Raw genomic sequence first — 26,191 nt, 5'->3', positions numbered from 1 at the left:
CGCCTGCTGCCAAAGTCAAGGGGAGGTGGCGCTGGATGAAGGAAACCAGGACGGCCACCTCCGCCTCTCCAAAAAGTTGGTGGGCCTGCACCCCTGCAGAGCGCCTTGCCCGTCGAGCCGGTACTGCTGCCCTTGGCCATGGTTCTGGGGGTGGAGGCAGAAAAGAAAAGAAGGAGAAGATAAAGTTAGGGGGGGAAGAAGTAGGAGCTTGAAGAAAGAAGTAAAAAAAAACAGTAGAAAAGAAACAAAAACACAGTGAAAGTAGAAATAAATCACAAAATATAAACTTAGGGACAGAGAGACAGAGATGATAAATAAAAAAAGTGAGAAAAACAGTGAAAATAAGGAAGGATTGCAAAGATTAAAGGTAAAGGTAAATGGAAAACTAGGCCCAGAACCATAGCATAGAGTGAAAAATAAGATGGCCGCGCCCGTCGCGATCACGTGGGTAAGTTTGTGCGATATTTCTCACGAACATGCACTTGTCGTCCCGAACAAGTAGATAGCGTTCCCGAACATGACATGCACAACGCGAACATGTTATACATGACCCAGAACAGGAAATAAGGCAACGCGAGCAGGCGGGACAATAGAATAAACAAGATGGCCGCGCCCATAGCCCACGGCATGGGTATGTTAACGAGCTACGATCCCCAGAGCACGAGACAGCGCCCGAACAAGCACAACGCACTCCCAAGCAAGAAAAACACCTCGCGAACGGGTCCAACAAGCAACTATGCACGCTCGCGAATCTCGCGTAGTGCGAGAACGTCTTTGCGTAGCTTTGCGTAGCGCGACTACGCGTACTACGCCCACCCTTAGTTTAATCCATCGTTATTTTGCTCACCAAGCCACCCCAGTTTATACATGGCCATATGCAAATCAGTCTTGACCCTGTGCCTCATGGGAACAGTCCAGCCCGAACTGCCAAGCCATGTCTTCCCTGGACCGGAATCAAGCATCCTAGGACCGGTTTTTGGCTATCAGCCGTCTTCAGCCAGGATAGCTTGACTCCAGTGGCGGAGTGAGCACAGGACCCAGGTCTGGGCATACCCTTCCCACATAGGGTGAGCAGCAAATCAAACACGGGTGAATGTTTTGCCATTGTGCAACATTCTGTCCATCAATTGTTGTTTTTGCATTTGTCACCCAGAGTGGGACGGGTATGCTCGGACGTGAGTCCCGTGCTCTCCATGCCACTGGAATCCAGCTATCCTGGCTGATGACGGCTGATAGCCGTAACCGGTCCTAGGAGGCTTAATTCCGGTCCAGGAAAGACATGGCTTGGCAGTTGGGGCTGGACTGTTCCCATGAGGCACAGGGTTAGACATTTGCATATGGCCATGTCTGAACTGGGGTGGTGTGGTGAGCAAAATAACGATGGATTAAACCCAGATCTGTGACTGGGGGTGAATGTTTTGCCATTGTGCAAATTGTGCTGAGACAAAGTGAAAATAAAATACCCAAAGAGAAAGAAGGAGAAGGTGAAAGTGCAGTTCAATTCAAAAGAGTAACAGAAGGTGATAATTGTCCATGTGGAGTTAAAAGACTAAAACATTATTTAAGAAAACAAGGAAGGACCTAGAGCAGGTAATTGAGGTTTCAAGTAAAACTGAACCAAAGAAGTTATTAACAAAATCCACACGCAGAAGACCAAGATAGAAAATCTTGAACAGAAAATACAAAGCTCGTGAATGGACCTACATTATACTTGAAGAGTTTGAAAACTTAGAGTTACGTGAAGATTCAAAGAGAGACTCTGTCAGCCAGGTTGATGAAAGCAAATTAAAGCCACCCTAAGATAAAGATTACATTCTTCCTTTTAACCGGTTAAGTAAAGAAAAGAGGAATTCCTCTGTTTAAAAATGGCAGAAGTTAAAATCACTGAACAATCGAAATGAGGTTGTAAACGAAAAAAGTTTATGTAGTATTTCATTAGTAATCTTTACCTGGTTAATTTTAACAGTGGTAGTACCTTTATTGATGGTAGCTAATAATAATAGAAACAACACAGTCACTAATGATAGAATAGATGCCAATACAGAAAGTACTAAACCAGAATTAGAACAAGTAGATGAAGCTATGTATCTCCATGATGGATCTAATAATGATACTTATTTAAATGTGCTTACTAAGTTGTTGTTTCAGTATTTAGATACAATGGGGATTAGTGATTGTTACGTCTGTATGAAATTACCCACATCAGTATCAGAAGAGGTAACTTATCACCAGTGGAGTAGTGTGGCTCACTGGTTAGAGGCGGCAGACCTGGGAGCAGAAGTCGGCCTGGGACCAGGGTTCAATTCCCGACGTGGCAGGGTCATGAACTTGGGTCAGCGGACTCGATAATTCTCGCTTTGGTGCTTACTCTAATCAGGGGTTCCACTCGGCAACTCTGGGCATTAGCTTGCCTAATCTCCACAACGGCCCCATCAATTCCGGGGATGCCTGGCTCCACCTTGGGGACTCCCAGCAGGGACCATCCCACAGGGAAAGCCAGGGCGGGTTACCCAGAGTTATACAGCGCCAGGAAACTTACGGACGGGTAGCAGTGCGCTTTACAAGCTCAAATACATTTACATTTACACCATATTCCTTTAACATATGGTGTGTCATGTAGTGTATTAGCATGTTTATTTTATGTAATTGGAAAGTTACAATATTTCTGTTCTAATATAGATATAGTATTTTCAGAATTACCTATTCGAAAGAATATACATCCAGTATTTGGTAGTAAGGATGCACAGTTTATGGGTGAATTCTTTGTAACAATGAGCCCAATAGATTTAGTACAGGCACACAAGAATAATCTAACATGTATATTACGTGAAGAAGAAAAAGAGCTTCCTAATTTAGTTAAAGATAGGAGAGAGGATTTGACAAAGAAATCTACTGAACAGAAAACCCATGCACCGCCATAGGTTGGAGAAAGAGGGAAATTATGTAAAGAGTGAGGCTCATGCTGCGATGTTCCTAGACTTTGTGAAGAAAGTGACATTTTGTCTCCATAGGTTAAGGACAGAGTATAATAAAATTGTCATTGGTTCCAGTGAATATGAACATAATTTCCTAATCATAGGGGGATGAGAACTAAAAGGGGGAACTGATCATGTATTTCCAGGCATCTATTATGTTTGTGGAAATAATGCGTGTTATAGATTACCTGACAGGTGGTAGGGTAGCTGTTACTTTGGAATAGTATTTCCAAAGATTTACCATGTGGACAGAATCAATGAAATATCTAACAGACTAACACAAATTAAGAGGGCTAGCTTTTCTGGAATAGTGGGTGATATATTTGGGGCACTGATACCCTAAGTTGGAGTCGTTCTGAATTTGCACAAATTTGTAAATTGTCAACAGTAGTTGATGGTCTTTCGACTGATACTGCTGGAGGATTCTTGATGATTAATTCAGAAATGGTTGCAATGAGATCTATGGTTTTATAAATCATCTTGCTATTGATATTGTATTGGCAAAAGAAGGAGGAGTCTGTGGAATGTTGAGAGTTCAACATTGTTGCACGTACATACCTGATAAAAGTAAGGAACTTAATAGGTATATTAAGAATATTACAAGAATTCATGAAGATTTGACCAAACGGGAGGTTCACAGCGTATGAGAAAGACAAAGAGTATTACTGCAATAGGGAATTGGTTTTCTGACTTTGGAAAGAGTTTCCTAGGACAAATAATAATACCAGTAGTTATAATAGTGACATTAGTGTTAACGATAATGATCACATGCAAGTGTTACAAGGGTAAAGAAAAATTTAGAATACATGATGGGAAAGGAAAGAAGAGAAAGAGAGAACATGAGGAAATACAGGTAGAAGAGATGAAAGGGAAAATATATTTAAAAAAATGAAAGAATTAGAAGGAAAAGAAGTAAAAGATGAAAATTAAAAGGAAGAGCCAAACATTGAGAATTGTTGATGTTGGCATCTGGTTAGGATGGGTCATTTTGTGATGGCTCAAAAGTGCCATCAGAGACGGTATTAATGGAGCAAGGTCTTGGAGAGAAGAGACTTGCTAGGAGAAATCCGCTCGTTGAGCTTAGTAACAAGTTATTAATAATGTTTTGTGGAGATTAAAACATATTTACACAAACACTTTTGGGTTGGCGAAGCTTGCATATGGACGTACTAATGCAGATAACATTGAGGAAGGTCTAATACCGCTTTTAACTAGAAATCTGTTTTGCGCATGTGTCAACTACATCTACATAGTATGATGAGGTAACGCTTGGAGGGAAATTCTAGTGCATGAGCAGAAGCTATTAACATGGCGGTTTGAAGACTCGCATGCATGGCACCTGCTTATCTGAAATTAGATAGAGCTATTGTACTAATGCTAACACGGGGATAAGTGTAATAAATAAAATAGGATAGAGTAGAGGTGAGTGGTATAGAGTGTAAACACTTATTTTGAGAAATCTGTCTTTTGACTTTTATGATTAGTGCGTATTTGGGCCTTTCTTGCATAACTGAATGAGCTGAATGACGCGAAGTCTGCGCATGCCCACTGAGAGAAGTCATGAAGGTCAATGACACAGCAGTTGAAAGAAAGCCAAGAATGAGTGCAATAGCCTGGGAAACGATGGTGAAAAGTTCAGTAGTGAAATGTTTTATTCATTGTAATGTATTAATGTTACCACATGGATACATCTAGTGGATGGGAAGTTCAGTAGTGACATGTTTTATTCATTGTAATGTATTAATGTTACCACATGGATACATCTAGTGGATGGGAATACGGTGTATAAATAAAAAGTAAGGGGTTGGGTTTGCGAACAATGGTTTGACTGAATTTTGTGACATGTAAGCATGGTGTGATGAAGACCCCCCTTTGCCGGACCAATCAAATTTTGTATTATTGTCTGGGATACTTTTAAAGCCGGCTTTCGTGGTGAATGTATGAGTTTCATGTTTCGGCAGCAAAAGAAAGCTAGACAAGAGCTAGGTATCTTATATCAGCGCTCAGTACAGGCTGAAACTTTACTAATGAATGGGGTAGTTAACGGTTTGAATGATTTAAGCAACCTTGAAGACAAAGTAGCAAAATGCAGAGCTAAAGTGGTGGGCTACTGGAGTGTAGAGAATGCAAGGAAGTTTTTAACATCAAGGATGGAAAAACATGAGTATTCTGAAACAATTGGTAAAAGGTTGGCGGTACAGCTTCGGATGAAGGAGTCGGCCAGAAATATCGTGGCAATGAGGGATGATATGGGTGTGTCTCACTCGGACCCTCATGAAATCCTCTGGATTTTTCAGCAGTTTTATATTGAATTATATGCAGGGACCGACTGTGATGGGTTGGATTGGCTATAAATGTTTGAAGGGGGTTTTAAAAAGCTGGATCCTACAGTGGCGCAGAGTCTGGAAGCTCCAATTACAGAGGAGGAGCTGGAAAGGGCCGTAAAGGGCCTTCGTATTGGTAAGGCTGCTGGCCCTGATAGACTACCTAGTGAGGTTTATAGACAATTTTACAATATTATTAAAAATGAGCTGCTACTGGTAATACAGAAGGCCCAGCAGGGAGATCCTCCTAGATCTTGGTCAGAGGCTACCACAGCGTTTTTTTGTAAGAAGGAGAAACAGCCGGATCTAGTAGGATCCTATAGACCAATATCGTTATTAAATGCTGACAATAAAATTTATTCGAAAATACTAGCCAACCGAATGTCTGACTGTATGGTCTCCTTAGTCTCACATCAACAGCATGGTTTTATACCAAAAATAGGTAGAGCACGTTAACAAAGTCATTACATTATTTGACATTGCTGCTGTGAAAAAAAAAATGATCTTGCGCTTATCTTACTAGACGCAGAAAAAGCGTTCGACCAGGTGCAATGGGGGTATATGTGGAAACTAATGCAGAAAATGGGGTTTGGACCTAAATAAATTGCTGCAATTCAGTCTTTATATCAAACACCTACGGCCAGGATCTCTGTTATGGGCCTACTTTCAGATTCTGTGAATATTACACGTGATACACGTCAGGGGTGCCCGTGCTCCCCTCTTTTGTTTGCTTTATACATTAATCCTTTTTTGGAACAATTAACTGGCAATATCCTGATCCCGCCATATCAAGTGTCTGAGTATTATTTTTCTGTGTTTGCCTATGCGGACGATATTGCGGTGACAACGGTTAACCCTGGGACCGCCATCAAAGAAATTGAGAGGTTGGCGAAGGAGTTTGGGCGAGTAGCAGGATATAAACTAAATGTGTTAAAAACACAGATCTTGTGCTCGGAGTCTGTAGTATGGCAAGATAGTAGAGTGGTGAAGGAGGCTACATATCTAGGTATTCAACTGCGGTCTAATATGACTGTATTAGTTGAGGTCAATTGGATCACTTTGATGACTAAAATCAGGAACTCCTTGGATAGATGGGAACGACTATATTTAACTATTATCGGACGGTCAAATGTTATAAAAATGAATGTGCTACCAAAAGTTTTATATCTATTTAGGTCAATACCCTTAGAAATTGCAAAAGAAAAGATACAGGCTCTACAGTCGAGATGTGGTAAATGTATTTGGAGTCCAGGGAGACCTAGACGGGCAATTAAGTTTATTACTTTACCAATTGCTAGGGGAAGGATGGGGGTGCCAGATTTTGTTTTGTATTTTGTAACTTGTTTTTTACTGAAGATGAGGTTTCTGATAACTGGGGAGACTGAGCAGGACAAGTCTTCTGCCCCAACTCTTTTTGAAATGCAGTTAGGGTCTGTAGCAAAACAATCATTATTTAAGGAGATCGATGGGAGTTATTACAAGCGAACTCTTTTTAAGGTAGTGTTGGCCGCGTTCAAGGTATGGAAGTGGGTGGCTAAGACAATTGCGATAGGGAAAATATCTTATTATACACCCTTGAACACTTACAGACTTTTACCTGGTATATTTTCTGATGATATGGCAATAAGATGGCAGTGGAAAGGGGTTAGATGGCTCGGAGACATGTATGAGGATGAAGGGATTTGTAAATCTTTTGATGAGCTAAAAGACCAGTTTTTTTCCCAGAAATGTTTTCTTTAAATTTTTGCAAATACGAGATTACCTATCTCATCGAAAAGCTGTGCTTCAGACAAATAAAGTTGTGGAGGGAATTAGGAGGCTAGTAAAAATTGGAACGCTTTACCAATTGCTACTTAGTGATCGGAGTGACGATTTAAAAAAAAGTAAGGATAAAATGGGTGGGCGCATTAGAAGATCAAGAATTAGATATAGATGACCTACTATTAGTATCCAAGGAGGCACTAATGTCGGCAAATTTAAAAGCCCAATTTTTTAAGACTTTGTTTGATTTGTACTACACCTCGATTCGAATGGCAAAATGGGGTGGAGGGAATGACGGCAAGTGTTTTCGGTGTAATGCGGATGATGTGGGAAGTGTCCATCTCTTTTATAGCTGTGCCAAACTCCAATGTTTTATTACTGATCTTGAAAAGTTCTTATCCTTTGTAATTGGAATGCCTTTAGTTATCACTCTGGCTATGTTGTTACTGGGGAAAATACCAAAGGACAGAGTAGCTGAGCCTTTATATCAACATCGGTATTTTATTTTCTTTGCAATGACTGTAGCACGTTTATGCATAGCCACTTAGTGGCTTCAGGAACAACCACCTGTTTTTCATCAATGGCGTGCTAAAATGCTTAGTATGTACAATTTGGAGTGGGGACTCTTTTCTATCAAGGGTGTTAGGAAAAAAAGATTGGGCATAAAAATATGGAGAGCGTTCCGAGATTACTATGAGGATTAAGAATGGAAGATGAAATGTTTATGGATTTTGATGGAAAAACAGAAATTGGTCTGCCTTTTTTTATTGTTTGGTTATATAATTGCTGTAATGTATTGGTAATGTATTTGTATTTTGATCCTGTCAATTTTGACTTGCAATTTAGCTGTGAACGCTTAAATAAAATAAAAAATAAAACAAATTTTGTATTATTACGATATTGAAAAATTAATGGATGGCACATGCAGAACGAAAGGTATAATTAAGATTGCTTTAGTTAGTTAGTCAGATCGAGCCTTGCTGAATGCTGAGGCGAGATGCTGATGCTGATGAAGAACTGATTGCAGAACCTGAAGCAGAAATTTGTATCCTAAATTTAAGTAGGGTTAGATGTGAAGATCGCAGAAGAATCTTGAGGAGGAAGAGTGTTAGAGAGGGGTGCGGCACAACCGTCAGTATTTTAGAGAGGGCAACTATACTGTCCTGATTCCTGTCCTGAAGTCTTTGTCTCCTGAATCTATCTCAAGGGACCCCCACCAGCCCTATGGCCAGGGGGTTAGTCTTCCACACCATCCTAGGTAATTATATTTTTCTGTTATTCGCTAAAGTTTTTGAACTTTTTCTCTCTGTCCTCTCCCTTTCCAGCGTAAGTCATTGTGTGAGTCAGCGAGAAATGCATTGTGTTTTACTAATTTAATTTCCTCTCCTATGAGTGAGAGTGACTGCACTATATTGAGATTGTTCAGATGCAACTAAAAATTTAGATAAAGGTTTTAAAACTTCTTGAGCCTTTGGTGATTTACTTAAAGTTAGTTTATGTTAATTATTGCCATTAACTAGTTTGAAATAATGGTCCATCGACCAGAGGAAAGAACTTGTTGAACTGCAAGGGGCTAGTTGAAGATTAAACTAATTCTAAGCAGTTTTGAATATTTTATAAAACTTGAAACCCGCCAGCGGTTTTAACCACTGTGTGTTTTATGGGCCCAGGTGAGTATGTGGTAGTGGAGTATCTGTTGTCGGTGGACCGCTGGATCAATAACAGGTACAGTAGACAGCAGCAGCGTGAGCTTCACTCATGCAGGGTTACAGCAGAATTACATACTTCTCTCGTGCCCACAGAACAACTACGCATACACAGGTCACTTCACTACCTCTTGTAATCCATGACCATGCAATCAATCAATCAATCAATCAATCAAAGCATTTGTAAAGTTCACTACATACCTGTGAGGGTCTCAAGGCGCTGAGGGGGAGAACGCTGCTACTGTTCGAAGAGCCAGGTCTTGAGGAGTCTTCTGAAGGTTAGGAGGTCTTCGGTCTGCCGTAGGCGGATGGGGAGGGTGTTCCACGTCTTGGTGGCTGGGTGGGAGAATGATCTGCTGCCGGCGGTCACTCTTCGGATGCGGGCGACGGTGGCGAGGGCGCGGTCTGCAGAGTGGAGCTGGCGGAATGGTGTGCAGAGGCTCAGTCGGCTGATGAGGTACGCTGGTCCGGTGTAGTGGAGTGCCTTGTGTGCATGGGTGAGGAGTTTGAAAGGTTCTCCTCTTGTTGATGGGGAGCCAGTGCAGGTCTCTCAGGTGGGTTGTGATGTGGCTGCGGCACGGGATGCCGAGGATCAGGCGTGAGGAGGCGTTCTGGATGTGTTGGAGCCATTTCAGGAGTTTGGCTGGGGCTCCTGTGTAGAGTGCGTTGCCGTAGTCCAGTCTACTGCTGCGAGGGCCTGGGTGACTGTCCTTCCGGTTGTGGTGGGGATCCACTTGAAGATCCTGCGAAGCATGCGGAGGGTGTTGAAGCAGGAGGAGGAGACGGCGTTGACCTGCTTTGTCATGGAGAGTGTTCGAGTCTAGGATGACCCCCAGTTTTTGTGTGTGGTCGATGGGTGTAGGAGGTGGTCCTAGTGCCGTCGGCCACCAGGAGTCGTCCCAGGCTGAGGGGGTGGAACCGAGGTTGAGGACCTTCGTCTTGTCCAAGTTCAGCTTCAGACGGCTGTTTCTCATCCAGTCGGCGACGGCCTTCATTCCTTAGTGGAGGTTGGTTTTGGCGGTGTGGGGGTCCTTGGTGAGTGAGAGGATCAGCTGGGTGTCGTCAGTGTAGGAGATGATGTTTAGGTCGTGCCGCCGGGCGACGTGAGTGAGCGGTGCCATGTATACGTTGAACAACATTGCGCTGAGGTATGATCCTTGGGGTACGCTGCAGATGATCTTTGGAGTGGAAGGGGGGGAGGCAGATGCTCTGGGTTCTCCCGATGAGCAAGGAGGTGGTCCAATCCAGGGCCTTTTCTTGGATTCCGGCAATGACATTGGCATTTTACTATTAACACTTATGACAGTTTAAAAAACAATATGTTATGCTACTGGGGGTTTTGTAAAGCGCTCAGCTGCTCCGAAGAGCATCCCGGCGCTGTAGATCATTACACAAATACCAGCAACTAACAAGACAGCCAAAGCGGCACTAAAGATCCACAAGAACAGCTTACAGGGCAAAAAGATGAGTTTTAAGTCCCTTTCTAAAGGTAGACAAATTGGAGCACGTTCGCAACGTCAGGGGCAGAGTGTTCCAAAGACGGGGGGCCAGATAACTAAAAGAGCGACCTCCACAACGAACACGTCTCACTGCCGGCACGATTGCATTGGCCTGGGCAGCCGACCTCAAGGGTCTAGATGGAAGATAGAAGTTGACCCTTCGCTGCAGATAGCCAGTGCCGAAATTGTGTAGCGCCTTAAAAGCTGTGGTTAAGGTCTTAAAGGAGATGCGCTTACGAATCAGCAGCCAATGCAGAGTAACAAGGAGGTTGCTCGCCCTGGCTCTTCTGGTAAGACCAAAGATTGCCCTGGCTGCCGAATTTTGGACTACCTGCAGGCGGGTCAACAGATATTCAGGAAGACCCAAATAAAGGATGTTGGCATAGTCTAGTCGTGAGCCTATCAAGGCCTGCACCGTTATCTTCTTGTGCTCCAAAGATAGGTACGGCAAAAACTTCCTCAACATCCTTAGGATGGCGAAGCACTTCCCCGTCAGGCCAGCTACCGGGGCCTTGAAGGAGAGGGTGTTATCAACCAGCATGCCCAGATTCTTAGCTGTAACAGAATCGCTGGCAGGGGGGGAACATGGCCGAAGGCCACCAGTGCTTCCATCTCGGGTCGGCAGGACAACCAAAAAACAATATCTCGGATTTGTCTGAGTTGCATTTGAGGCCGCTTTTCCCGAACCAATCAAACACAAACTCCAGACACTTCCGGATGGCCGCTCCATCGAAGTCACAGCCCCTGTCACAAATGAACAGGAGCTGTGTATCATCCGCATAGGAGACGATCTGAGCCCCTAGCTCCTCTACTCGCGCCGCTAAAGGTGTCATGAAGATGTTAAAAAGCGAGGGGCTGAGTATGGAGCCCTGCGGGACCCCCACCTCAAGCTGCGGCATAGGGGCGGAGAAGGGGGGAGCCCAGATCGTTTGTCTGCGGTCAGCCAAGAAAGATTGAAACCATTCGAACACCGTTCCCCTCAGGCCAATCTCCCAGAGTCTTGTCAGGAGAAAGTCGTGGGGAACAGTGTCGAAGGCCACCGACAGATCAAGCATGATGAGCAAGACCTTTCCACCCCTGTCCAAAGTTTCCTTCACAGCCTCGGTCACCTCGAGTAGAGCGGTTTCTGTACTCAGGTTAGATCTAAACCCGGACTGTGACTGATGTAACAAGGAATTGACCTCTAGAAAGTTGGCTAGGGTGGTGTGTACATGCTTTTCCGCTATTTTGGCCAAAGCGGGCAGCAACGAGATTGGCCTGTAGTTGGAATGCAATTTGGCATCTGCATTTGGCTTTTTAATAAGGGGGAGGACTAGGGCCTGCTTCCAAGATGAGGGGACTTTGCCCGAGCTCAGAGATGAGTTATTAATAGGGTTGATGATAGAGTTAAGAGCAGCAGCCAAGGTCGCAAGACACTTGGTGGCGCAAGGGTCAAGTGGAGAGCCAGATTTCAAGTTGGACAAGAGGTCAAGCGAGGCATGAAGCTCTAAACCAGGAAAGCAGTCAAGGGTAGGACCCGAGATATCCGTGTCCAATGCAGATGAGTGTAACCAGGGATTAAGAGAGCCGTCGGCCACAGAGCCGGAATCCGAGATGTTATGAGCTCCTTGCAAGGCCGACTGGATGGTACAAATTCTATTGGTGAAAAATGCTGCCAGCTCCGTAATCCAAGGTTCCGAGAAGACAGACGTGGGAGTACAGCAGGAGGGAGAGATAAACTCTTTAACAATCTTAAAGATCTCTTTGCAGGAGTTATCTGCTTCCACAATGCTTTTAGCTAAAAAGGATTTTTTCTCTGCTGTGATCTCCCGATGATATTCCCTCACTGCTTCTCTATAAGACTGCTTAGCAGATGTATCATACTGCCTCCGCCAAATTCTCTCCAGCCTCTTGCAGTGTCTTCTCTTACCAGCCAAGGCAGCAGAAAACCACGGGGCGGACGCTCTTGCCAGTTCTGATCTAGCCAGGCGGGGTGGTGCCAAGGCTTCCAAACGTGCGGTGAGCCAGTTCTGAAAACACACTACATCGTCCTCCAACCTGCCTGTGAGAACACAAGGATAGGTTTCTAAGGCCCGAGTAAGCATGGCTGGGGTAACTTTGTGGAAGGCTCTAGGCATACGTGCTATTTGCCGCTGCACATTGCGAGCGGACGCTAAATGATGTACTATCACAAAGTCCGCTAGAAAATGGTCCGACCAGAGGACTGGGGCAAGGGAGGAGAGGGACACCGGAACGGTCGAGAAGATTTGATCTAAAATGTGCCCTTTCTCGTGTGTAGGTGCCTGCAAGTACATATGAAATCCCACCGAAGATGTCATATCCAGGAATTTTTGCACTTCAGGATCCTCAACCTTATCCATGTGGATGTTAAAATCCCCTAGGATTAGGCAGTGTTTTGCCCTAAGACTGAGTGTGGAAATAATCGAGAGGTTAAATCATGGCATTTTGCACAGTAATTGATGTTGTCATAGCTTTCATATTATGCAAAAAAGGATTGAATCAAAATAAATGAATGCAAAGAATTAAAACCCTATTCCAAAGGTGGGGTGGGGGCTAATGGGGTACGCAAAGCAAATACAAATGTTACTTTGCTTTACAGCCATATTAAGGCAATTCATTCCTGTCTATGTTCCTAATCTCATATAGGGTGAAATGGACAACACATACTTTAAGTACAAAGATGTCTGCTTCCACCCAGCGTCACACAATGAAGAGGATCTCAGGCATGTGGAGCATGAGTTTCAGGTGTTGGATGATGATGTCTTCAATGTCACATATCCAAAATCAGGTAAAATTGCTCCACTCATTCCCTTCCCTGGTACCTACTCCTTCATATCCTTCTCAGTACGTAATGCCTGATGGGCTGATGATGTGTCTCTGGACAAAGTATTCTCCAAACAAGATGAGGCACAAACATATTAACGACTCAGTTCTCATTGGCGTAGCACTCTCATGGCAATTAGTAGCAATATTCACACTCCCATATTACTGTTGCCCAGAGCACAGTAACCTTTGGTCATGCTGCACACTGGGTATAGTTTTAGAGCATTCTTGTTACCATATAATACCATGCAATGTGCCACAAACAACAAAGGGCTCTTTAACTCCTAGAATGTGCTCATAGCTATAAATGCAGCAGCTGAAAATGCAACATTTACTGCCTGTGCTAATGCCATTGCCTCAGCACTGTTTAATGCAGAATACTTTGGTAATGCAGTATGTTACAATGCTAAATACAGGATTTGTAGCATGGTGCACATTATTATATTGTAGGATAGTGTTCTGCATGTAGCCTTTTCATATGCCCAGCCTTTACATCACATTACTTTAGGAACACAGCTGTACAGTGTGAAAGATCTATAACATTATAACAGGGGAACACAACCTGGTCAACTTGATACACTTGCAAAACAAGTACTGCTGTATGCTATGCCAAATTCATTTTTTTTTTAAATTAAAAGTAATTTTATTGAGTTTCATTTTTTTTTTTATTTTTTTTTTAAATTTATTTATGTTTTGGCTCTCATTGAGGGCCACATAAAAAGACATACGACACATTCAAGAACAATTACAAATTCAAAAATAAACATATGTTATACAAGTCCATGCATCATCCATTAACAAAAGTACGACATAAGGCTGACGCCAGTTAAGTTAAATAGCGTATTAATAAATATCTAAAAATCCTTTAAAAAATTAAAAAATGTAGAAGCAGAGCATTTCATTTAAGGGCGAGTATAAAGATTGTAAGAAGATATTTACATTGGATATACCCAAACGGATGCAAATTGGTTTTAGCCATTTGAGGCGCAAAGTGCGGAGTACCGGGCAAATCAGCAATACGTGCATACGGTCCTGTATACTTAGATTACAAAAGTTGCACATTTTAGATGTTCCATACCATTTAGATAGTAGTACATTTAATGGTAATAGGTCATGTCGGAGGAGGAACCACAACCTTCTAATGCCATGAGGAATATTCCATAAAACATAGGCTTGGGCTTTCTTGGCAACATATGAGTTAAGAAGAAGATCACAACCCCCTTTTCTTTGTATTTCATTCTTATCTAACTGAAAGCATAGTTCCCAAGATGCCTGTTTTAACAGGATTTTTAATTGCAATTGAGAGTGCCGGAACAAAGTACTTTCATCTAGTTTCAGAAGAGTCACCGCTTTTCTGAAATTCTTTACAAGTTGTGAAAACTCTTTAAAGTTGCCTAATAATTCGCTTTTAAGTAGGGCTCTCATCGTCCCCGGTTCTGCTCTGGCAAGAGAGGCCACCCAACGTACCAGGGCGCATAATCCCTGCACCCAACTGCTCCTTAGCCCAAACTCAAGTCTGCACGCTGCCAAAGAGCAGTTGGTGTTTAATGAGGCCAAGGATCTTAAGAGTTTCCCTTCAGTTTTATGGCAGAAATCCCAGAGTTTTAACTCAACGAGTTCAATACCATAGAGAAGGGTGGCGGGGATCTTAGCCCTATAAACCTCAAGCATACAAGAGAAATGTCTTTTACCGGTCGCTGTATATAGTGAGTTTATGCCTTTACCATGTGCGAGGGCTTTTCGAGAACATTGATCAATATGAGGCCTCTCACTCAGGTTGGCCGCAATAATTTTTCCCAGAAAGGTGTAAGTTTTGACTACCTCCAGCTTTTGACCGCCAATGATCCACCCAAAATTTTCCGAACGGCACATCTTTTTCCCCCCTATGCACATAATTTTACTTTTAGATATATTAATCCTCATAGAGTGGGAAACTGCAAAATCATGGAGTGCTTGCAACCTATTCGCTAAACCTTTAGGTGTTAAATCCAAAACAAGAATGTCATCGGCGTACATCAGGCAGGAAATGGAGGCCCCCCCTATCACTGGGGCAATGCCCTCACAGACGGATATAGCTGCAGGTAGGTCCTGCGTGTATAGGGAAAACAGCAGAGGCGCCAGGAGGCAACCCTGTTTCAGGCCGTTTAAAGAAGGGATACGATCAGAGAGACCCCTTTCTCCCCCCTGCAGCACCCTGCACCAGGTTTCCGTATGTAATGTGCGAACAAGTTCTAACAAGTATGGGGGAACTCCAAGAGATGATAATTTTCTCCACAGCGTTCTACGATCCACTCTATCGAACGCTGTGGAGAAATCAATAAATGCTGCATACACAACTCCCCCTCTCACTTGCGTATACTTGTCCAATATCACATGAAGGGCGGTCAAATTGTCTAGAGTGCCGTGCTCCCTACGGAATCCCGTTTGTTCGAGTGGTAAAATATTATTCTCATCCACCCAGTCCGAAAGTAGATTTAAAAGACACTTCGCAAAGATCTTACCGACTGAGTCGAGGAGAGCAATCAAACGATAATTGCTAGGGATATCCCTTGCGCCCTTCTTAAAGATAGGGACCAAGATACTACCCCTCCAGGATGCTGGTACCTTCTTCGAATCAAAACAGGATTTGAAGAGAGGATAGAGTATTTTACTCCAGAGGGAGGGCTCTTGCTTCAGGACCGTCATGGGGAGTTCGTCCGGCCCCATTGCACCGGATGAACGCATATTCTTTATAGCCGCAGCTATTGTTTCCTCCGATGGATACTTAATTTCTTCATCGGAAGATAAATCGGGGAGGCTAGTATCCATTGAAGTACCGTGCCCCCCATACAGATCCCAAATATAGGTAGACCAAACATCTTCGGCAATAGGGATTGGGCAAGGAGTTAATCTATTGCCGCATCCCATCCCAATTATAGACCAAAATTTGCGGATATTACCATGCGCTACTGCTTCCCTTAGATTGATCCATACTAGATCTTCCTTTTCCTTTTTTAGTTTCGCTTTTAATCTAACTCTCTTTCTTTTTAACCTCAGAAGTTCTTTTTCCCGTTCCCCAGATCTACATAAAAATTGGGCTCGGACTAATTTATTTATTTCTTTATTCAGTGTGCATAAGGCACTAGGCATGTATACCCGCTTCGGGGGACATCTAACCTTTTTTACATCCAAGATGATGTTCCGCATAAAGTTTTCAAAACTAACAATTTCCGAACCATACCAAGCATTCAGGTCTACTATGGTTTTACATAGGATAGTATGCACCCCAGAAATTAAAGATGGATTCCAAAAACATCTACCAGAGGATGCATGGAAGGCTGTATCTTTACTATTAATCGCCCATGGTGCCGTACTAGAGGGTTTTAGGGAAATAGTCAGAAGAATTATGTTATGATCACTCAATGTCGTTGGGACTATCATCAAGTCCAGGATACGCGGAAACATGTTATAGTCCGAGATCGCATAATCAATTATAGAGGGCTTACTGTGAGATTTATGCGTAAATTTTGCAGGTACGTCAGAGGGGAATCTCCCATTTAAGATAAGCCCCTCGACTGCCGAAAGTTCCTCCAAAAGAATCTTCCCTCTTTTACTAGTTATTATTTTGTCAGGGAGAAGGGATTGTGGAACAAAGTGCGCTTCTTCTTTGGCTTTATTTCTAAAAAGGTTCATACTGGAGTTAGATATTTTACAATTTAAATCACCCACAAGTATAACTTCTGAAGAAGGTGATATTTTTTTAGTCTGGCCAATATATTGAAAAACCTGCTTCAACACACCAGTAAAACACTCTTCCGGAGGGATATAAACATTAATAATTATAACAGACGCCATCTTTGGGAGGGTGGGGAGATTTGCTATAGTTATGGCTTGGAAAAGGTTACTTGGGTCAGTATACTGAGAGAATTTCCAATTCCATTTATTTGATAACAGGCACGCGATACCCCCCTTAGCATGCCCTTTCTTGGAAGCAACCGCCGGGACCTCCAGCACAAAGTAATCCTTTCTAACATCAATTCTATTAATACACCAAGTTTCTTGAATACAAATCACGTTTGCACCCAGCGTGAATAGAAACTCGAATTTCTCTGGACTACTGTGTATCCCGGCAGCGTTCCATGAAATAATTTTCAATTGATTGTTAAAGGTGCTGAAACAATTTGGGGTTATCTGTGGATTTAGATGATAAAGCGTTATGCAGCCAATTCCACCGATTAGAGTCCTCTATTTGTGAGGAATTCTGAATCAGTGGAGGTGGTTTAACCTGGGAAACCAGGCGTTTTCCTTTTGCAACCCAGATCTTTATATCTTTAAATGGTGAAGTAGCCCCAATTTGTCTATCATCCTTTTGGGGCATCCTATGGGAAACGTCTTTATATCCAAAATTCACTATCGGTAAGACATCGATACCTGTGCGTTGGAAACTCTCTGCCTGTTGCAAAACCAGATTTACTATTATTTTAGAATAAAATTTGACCCTTATGCTTGAAACACTATTTCCCCCTAGCAAAGTGACTAACTCAATATCGCTTGTTTGAATGCGGTGTAACTTATCCATTTCACTAAAGCGTTTGAGTAGCCATGTTCTATTTAGTGGTAGGTCAACCTCAAATAGCGGAAGAAAGTCCAACACATAAGTGTCCACATAAGATGTGGCCTCTTTTCGTTCAAGAGTAGGAAGTGATGGTTCCCCCTGTCCCAGCTATAAAAGTAAAGGGGGAGGCCAGTGGATTAAGTAACTCAGATTTAGCTGGATTAATAGTCCTTAAGTTCGGTTCAAGGGAAGATTTTAGGCCCAAGCCGTCCTTTTGTGTTAAAACCTCCCTAATCATGAGTGGAGAGTTTCCAGAAGACTCTGAGGCACGATGGGGAGGCCTAGCTTCCAAAAGCACCCTTGCGGTAGATGAAATAGGTTCAGAGGCATTATCTTCCTTGTCAGTTAGAATTATAGAGTCTTGGAAGATTATCCGCCTCTGTCTCTTCTTCTTATACTTACGCACCAGTTTCCTTTTGTTTCCTTTATATTTTTTATGTTTTCCATTTTTTTCCCTTCCTTCTTGATTGACCTCGGGAATAGCTTTTTTATTTTCTGAGCAGAAGATTGGAAAGAGTTCTTGTGGTACATGACAGTCAGGGCTAGGCATAATTTCTTCCGCTATCCCCAAATCCGCCTTCATGATACAATTGGGTGCAGCAGTTGCAGGCCAACCTTTAGCAATGTGATCATGTAGGGCAGCTGGCGCTGGTTCTGGTTCAGGGACCTTTATCTTGGAGTTTTCTGTACACACCTCGGCTTCCCCCTTATTTAGTTTAGTACCATGTGAGAAGAGGGGGGTATTCCTCATTTCCGGTGCTTTTTGCAATAGATTTTGTAAGATTTGTGTAACAGAGTCCAGAATACAGTCCGAGCTGCCAACAAATTTTCCCAGTAGGAACAATATAGAGGCTAACAAATGTTCAAGTGCAATCAGAGATTCTGATAAAGGTTTATCTCCTGCCCCGACAGTAGGACAACTGCCGGATAAGTTAAGAAATGGGGTCCTGGAAGTACTTAATACATCAGACATACATTGGCTATTCACAGAGGGAGTACTGCTATAGAGTAGCAGTCCGGATGGAGTCGCTCCTCCTAAAGGATTATTAGTTTCCGGAGCAGCCGGACTAATCGGCTTCACATAGCGGCCACAGAGTTCCAGGTCAATTGAGAGCGGCGGTGAGGCTTGACCATCCATGCTGTTCAAGGGAGACTCCAAGAGTGGAATAGAGTTGTTGACTAGCGAATCATTAAGTGAGAGGTCAGGAAGAATATTATCCTTGCCCTCCTCAAAATGCACAATGCAGGGGGTGTCCATGGATGACACTTGTGGTAGCTCAGAGGACACAAGAAAAGCATTGGTATCTATAATGTGTATATCGTTCTCTTGGATATCTAGGGCTGTATTGTCTTTTTCCACAGCCATTGAGGATTTTTCCACCGGCTTTTCCCAAAGTTCAAAGAGCTGACATTGGCCCTTTAGCAGCTGGTTATTCACAGACTTATTTCGCAGGGGATTTGATTTTGTTTTAGCACAAGTTCTTCCTCCCACCAATCTCCCAGAGCGGAGTTTTTTTGTCATTTTTTTACTGCAAGCTTCCCACACTCCGGCTTTGCAAGATGGTGGTGTTACAATAAAATAATACGTAAAAGTTAATAAAACACACTAAAAAGAAGTAAAAATAAATCAGTGCAGTCAGCGTTCAGGTACTCTGGGTGACGAAAAGGTACAGTCCTCAACAGAGGCACTTACATCAACTGGACCTAATAGGATAACATATGGAAAAACAAATCAAATAGCAGGGCCCAGCCCAGCCTACCTCGGCCACTGAGGGCCACAGAGGGCCCGCCCTTTGCCCGGGCTTAGCCCGGCGCCGCCCGCGCGCGTCCCGCGATGCGCGGTGCCTCAGCGCAATTTGTTCCAGCTGAGGGGGGCGTGGCAGGGAGGTTCTCAAGCCCAGCTGGCTTCTGGTCGTTGGTGTTCCCTGGCCTCCTGGACGGCCAACAAGCCCTCAGCAGCGAGTGTTTCCCGCGAAGCGGGAAACGCGAGCGGTAGGTTTCAAGCGCTGGCAGATAGCGCTGCAAATTTCTGTTGAGCACAGGCGCTTACAGATAGCGCTTCAGAGGACACGGGAGTCTTGTAGGTTCAGGCCCCGCAGCAAACGTTCTCTTTCACAGAGGCTTAACAGCCAGCTTTCAGCAGCAAACAAAAGGGATTCCGCTCTGCAGCGCTGCCTCAGCGCAATTTGTTCCAGCTGAGGGGGGCGTGGCAGGGAGGTTCTCAAGCCCAGCTGGCTTCTGGTCGTTGGTGTTCCCTGGCCTCCTGGACGGCCAACAAGCCCTCAGCAGCGAGTGTTTCCCGCGAAGGGGGAAACGCGAGCGGTAGGTTTCAAGCGCTGGCAGATAGCGCTGCAAATTTCTGTTGAGCACAGGCGCTTACAGATAGCGCTTCAGAGGACACGGGAGTCTTGTAGGTTCAGGCCCCGCAGCAAACGTTCTCTTTCACAGAGGCTTAACAGCCAGCTTTCAGCAGCAAACAAAAGGGATTCCGCTCTGCAGCGCTGCCTCAGCGCAATTTGTTCCAGCTGAGGGGGGCGTGGCAGGGAGGTTCTCAAGCCCAGCTGGCTTCTGGTCGTTGGTGTTCCCTGGCCTCCTGGACGGCCAACAAGCCCTCAGCAGCGAGTGTTTCCCGCAAAGCGGGAAACGCGAGCGGTAGGTTTCAAGCGCTGGCAGATAGCGCTGCAAATTTCTGTTGAGCACAGGCGCTTACAGATAGCGCTTCAGAGGACACGGGAGTCTTGTAGGTTCAGGCCCCGCAGCAAACGTTCTCTTTCACAGAGGCTTAACAGCCAGCTTTCAGCAGCAAACAAAAGGGATTCCGCCCTTGAGTTTGAGTTTCATAAGATACGATACAAAAAGAAGTAAGGGATACAAAAATAAGGGGTAAATAAGAAAGGGATAAAACAAGGAAATTATAATAGGGACATAGTACACAGTCAATCTGGAGTGCAGTTTCATGGAACAACTTGGTACAGTTAATGCATTGATGTACATGGAGTAGATTATGTGGTTTGCTTATGATTTTACTACATTTAGATATCTTTAACAGCCCTACGAGGTGAGATAGAGATTGAGAGTTTAGGTAAGGTTAGAAGACTTGAAAATATAGTGGAGTTTGGGTCAAGCAGAGAGTGAGGGGGTACGTTGGAGAAAGCAGGCGTGGGTGTGTATATCTATTTTGGTTTCTTAGCAGCAAAATAGTAATTTAGAGAGTCCCACATGGGTCTGAATTGCGATTTCCAGGGAGAGCGTTGTAGTGAGATATTGTCCGCCCCTCTGATGAATGTTATCCAGTTGATCGAGGCATGAAAGGAAGCTTTCCGTGTATTGTTCCAATTATATAGGACTATTTTTACCGCTGATGTAAGTAGGAGGGCTACTATAGCGCGACCAGAGGGTTGTTTGAAACAGGGTTCGCGGAAACCTTTAATGAGGGAGGAAAATTCTTCCATGGGTTGGAGTTTAAACAGTTTTGAGAGTAAAGAGAAAAGTTGTTCCCAGAATGGACCCAGTGAGTTATAGTGGAGGATTAGGTGAGCAAGGTCTCCTTTTTTGCTTCCTTGCAAATCAGGTCTTCTAGAATGTGTAGTGAGTGTAGGAGGGACGGAGTCCAATAAGCTTTGTGCAGAAGCCAATATTTTGTTTGAGAGAGTACTGGGGAAATCTTGTGGGCAGTGACTGATTTCCATATTTTGCTCCAATCATTTTCTAATGTAGGACTGGATGAGTGAGAATCCCAGAAGTTTGTTATATTGTTGTTTAGTTTCACCTTAGGGCATAGCAGTTGGTAAAAAGTTGGATACTGAGTTTATGGATTAATAAAGGGAAGGATGTGTAGTGTAGTTCCTATATTCCCAATAGGCTCTGCGCATTGGAATAATATACACTATAGATGTGACATAGGACTGAGGTCAGTATGTCTCTATCGAGTATATTAAACTTAATTGTGTGTGCCGACTAACTCAGAGGCCACTAGAAACTTTCTCGAATAAACAAGATGGGATTTGTTTTTAACAACCACATAAACATGACAACTTTGTTTACCTAGGACTGGAACAAATATCTTCAGAGTCGTGGAAACAATAGATAACTATTTCATTCAGTCAATCGTGCATGCTTCATTTCTACAGAGTTGCAGAAAAATAGTAAGACGGGCGGTTTCAATAAAACGATTTATTGAACAGTCTTCTTTCTCATGCAAGAGAGGTGAACTGCTACAATCATTAGTCAGAATGCAAAGTATAATGCGTATAGCGAGAATAGTATTATAAAATAATACTGTAATAGCATTGTCTGTTGCTATGACATATACAAAATACATACTTAAATAACATAGGCTAAAAATACTCAACTGTGCTTCTAAAATACGCCTACCCCCATGTACCTAACCTAGGTCTAGTACCGGAGAAGAAGTAAGTGCTGCTCAGCATAAGTTTTAGTTCTGCCAAGAATTGCCAAAGGTTTCTCTAGGTTCTAATCAGCTCCATAGCTTAGAATGAAAGAGGTTGGTATCTCTGTCTCAGGACTCAATTTCCCAACACCCCGCAAGGGGAGTCAGAAACACTGGAGCTGGATTCTCTGCAGGAGGATGTCAGCTTCTTTGTCAGTGCCTCAGCTGGAGAGTCGGCTTCCTTCGGCACTGGCTGTAGCGAGCTGCGTCGGGCAAGTAGGTAGTCGAACTGCACCGAACCACACCGTGCTTTGCCATAGCAAGTGAAGGTATATTTATACCTTGAAGGTGTTTAGGAATCACAGCTTTGATGTCAAGTCGGGCATATGAATGTCATGGATGAAGCCCTAAGGAATAGTTGTTCATGCATAATAAATGAGTTCTTGGGGAAATAACTATCCAAGCAAGGGGAAGTCCCTTACAGCAACAGAATCCCGGTGGTTGGGAGGGCAACAGAGGCAAGCAACAGAAACGAGTGACATTCCGCCCCGAAGTGCACGGGGAGATATCAACCAGGAGGAACACCTACAGGTGGTGAACTACGTCCCCCTTTCAGAAAGAGCCAATGGGTCGGATACACCCAGCTCCAGTAGGTTCGCTGTTAACCCTGTGATCAACATCTCTACCTACAATTTACAGGAAGAGGAGATAAAGGTTTTAAGTAGAGGCCTTTCATTTGTCCCAACGGCCCCAGCGAACAAATTTCTACTGAAGACAGAACTATATAGATTCTTCAGGAAGATTAGACTGAGGTATTTCTTTCGAAATCAGACAACTCGACAGTCAAGTTCTACCACCGGACTAAGGGAACCCTCAACTTTCTTCCCACCGACTTACGCCATGAGCCACAAAATCCTGGCTTTTGAGGAAATTGTTACTACTGCAGTAGACCAAGCTTTGGATCAACACAAATTCTCCAAACTGAACTTAAGCAAAGTGGAGAAAAAGGCACTAATCGGATTGAGTACTAACAAAGAGGTGGTTATCAAGCCCGCTGACAAGGGCGGTGCCATTGTAGTACAAGACCTTGGCAAGTACAAAGAAGAAATATATAGGCAACTAACGGATGGAGTAAGCTATCGGAAATTGTCTAGCGACCCGTCATGTGAACTCGCAATGAACATTTTGGCAGTTACACAGAAAGGTCTGGACGCCGGTTTCCTAACTGAACAAGAATTCAAATTTCTTAATCAAAAATTCCCAAGGTTGGCCACTGTATACACTCTACCCAAGGTGCATAAGAATCTGAACAGCCCTCCTGGGCGTCCAATTGTATCTGGCTGCGGATCAATGCTGGAGCCGCTTTGTAAATATGTTGACTTTTTCCTAAAGCCCATTGCCCTTAACACCAGGGCTTACCTTCGGGATACCACTGAAACGATCAACCTTATAGATGAGAGACCATTCAACCCAGCAAGAGAACTCTTGGTAACATGCGACATTGTGTCCCTTTACACCAGTATACCTCAAATGGATGCACTGGAGGTGATGCGACAAGCTCTGGATAAAAGACCAGCTCCGGTTCCGGTGCCTACGGATTTCATAGTTGAGCTCCTGAGTATCGCCATGATGAAGAACTTTTTCATCTTTCAAGATGAATTCTATTTACAGACCAAGGGGGTGGCTATGGGGGCCACCTTCGCCCCAAACCTGGCGATCATATTCATGGACTACTTCGAGCCGCAATATATCTTTGCAAATAATAATCCGTTCCAGATCAATCTGACCCTATGGGTCAGATATATTGTTGACGTTTTGTGCATCTGGGATGGGAACGAAGAGCAATTGCGTGAGTTCCATGAATGGCTGAATTTAAGAAACCCACACATTCAATTTACAATGGAATCAAGTAATGGGGGTTTCCCCTTTTTAGATATTTCCATCTATGTTGATGAAGATCGCCTACAGACCACCTTGTATAGGAAACCTACCGAGCGAAATTCCCTGCTACAATACGGAAGCCACCACCCCAGGGGCCTCAAAGACAATTTACCGATCGGCCAATTTCTCAGGATTAGGAGAAGTTGTTCAACCAGAACCAACTACATTCAGGAATCTGGGGTCCTGTGTGAGCGTTTAATATCTCGTGGGTACCCTGGACGGATGGTGAAACGAGCTAGGAAACGTGCGTGGTACAATCCACGGGACAATTTGCTGAACCCAGAAGAGAGACAGACCGCATAATTTGTGTCACAACTTTTTCGACACGAAGTAATGAGATAAAACACATTTTTAACAAAAATTGGTCCTTAGTGGCAGAGGAAATTGACCAAATCAATCCCCCTCTTCATTCCTTTAAGAGGGCGAAAAACATATGGGACATGGTGGTTCATTCTTATTTGGAACCAGTTAGTCAACCAACCATCACCACTTTGTGGAACTTGCCCCCTCTGTTAGGACATCATAGATGTGGCACATGTATTGCCTGCGAAACCACAATTCAGACCAAGACTTTTGACCATGGAGGACGCACATTCAACCTACATAATATGGTTAAGACAATGCAATCCGGTTACACTCTCATGCTAGAGAAGTGCCCGATATATAATTTTGCCTGTGTCAATAGAGTGTTTCTCCAGAATTCTAGTATCGACATGCAACTGACATTGAGAATTGATAATTCCAATTGATAATCTTGGATGTCATAAATGCCTTGCCCTATGTAAATCGTCTACAACCTCATGTTAGAGAGTTGCACGATTACCTATTTGTGTGTACTGATGTATCCCAAAGGATTGATCATTTGACTCATTATTCGACAATTTGTGACAATTTATCATCGTATCGTTTCATTAGTTGACCCTGTTGACTTTATGCTCCCTGGGGGACTTGACCATATCCCACCGCATCCTGGGTAGTAATGGATTGTAACGGTCCGTTCTATTTGCCGTTAACAAGCGCGTCTTTTTTCACCACAATACCCTTCTGTTTACTTTTGGCAGACTCAGATTATGCAAGGCGGATATCGTGATCATTTATATCAATAGGTGGTCCCGGTCACAACTCTGACTATACACGTTAATTTAGGCAGCGTACAAGAATTGGCTTGAGTGATTTAGAATGCATACACAACCTTTTCTGATACTTACACCTCTCCCAATCTTTTTACCGAATGTCTGTGAAGTAACTCTTCACTTTCGAGCACGGGATAGGCCACGTGATTACACATTTAAACTCTGCGTAGTATCGGCGGCGGAGTTCACTCGGTGTGCCTTGAGCGGTGCCTCGACAATTGGATTGAATGTAAGTAGCATCGTGCACTTTTGCCGGCTATTATTGGATAGAAGCCCTCTACGAGAGGTCACTTTTGATTAGAAAATGACGGGTTGTCCCGTGTTTTGGTTTTGTTTTTCCACACAGCGTTACCATCACGGAGCTTTTGCCTGATCTTAGATTTGCCTTTTCAAACCGTGCCGGCTGCGGAGTGTCTGCCGTGCTGTGCCGTTTTTGCAATTTGGAGTGATGTGAGTAACTCTTCCCTCGGCCCCTTTACTATGTTTGGGCTGTTGTGGATGGTATGGACTAAGTATGTATATCTTTGCGGCTGAAAGAAAAACATGGTTTCTTTTTCCATTGTTCACAGCGCGCTACTGCATTGACGCTTTAGAAACTAGCTGCTTTTCCTCTATTCACAATTGGAAGTCGAGGATCGTAAGTAACATTTCCCTTGACTTACGACGTTCTTTCTCTCTGTGTTTGGATATTACACTGATTCAGCATAGTGATAGCCTGCAAAAAAAAATTATTTTGCAGGTGGTGGCCTAATTTTCATTCAAGTAAATTGGTGTACTTTTGTGACTAAAGATGTAAGTACAACTATTCAATACTGGCCTTACTTTAGTGTGGACTCATTAGTCAACCTCTAGACTTTGATATTATTTTAACTCTCACTTACAGCATAACTGTTGAGATTGCGCCCGTTCCTTATCCATCATGCTGGGACACACCCTTCAGACGGCGAGTGAAAACCGCGATCTGATATAAACTCACCATTCGGATGAATGAGTGGAGTTTGCTGTAAGTTTGCCCTTGAGATAGAATTTCTGGTCTAATTGCATC

At 43.6% G+C, this 26,191-nt stretch overlaps 1 protein-coding gene across 3 annotated transcripts in view; it reads left to right on the top strand.

Moving 5' to 3' along the window:
* Positions 1 to 26,191, top strand: part of LOC144770348 (sulfotransferase 2B1-like) — a 302,234-nt gene that overhangs the window by 18,786 nt on the left and 257,257 nt on the right. For all 3 annotated transcript variants that reach the window (XM_078654809.1, XM_078654810.1, XM_078654808.1), the window contains one exon: positions 12,912 to 13,053. In XM_078654809.1, the coding sequence (XP_078510935.1) occupies positions 12,918 to 13,053 (136 nt within the window). In that variant the 5' untranslated portion in view covers positions 12,912 to 12,917. The remainder of the gene's footprint in view (positions 1 to 12,911; positions 13,054 to 26,191) is intronic.

This window comes from Lissotriton helveticus, chromosome 7 (genome assembly GCF_964261635.1).
Source record: "Lissotriton helveticus chromosome 7, aLisHel1.1, whole genome shotgun sequence".
Classification (NCBI taxonomy): Eukaryota; Metazoa; Chordata; class Amphibia; order Caudata; family Salamandridae; genus Lissotriton; species Lissotriton helveticus.
Note: the sequence above shows the minus strand (reverse complement) of the source record. Positions and strands in the feature narration are given on the sequence as shown.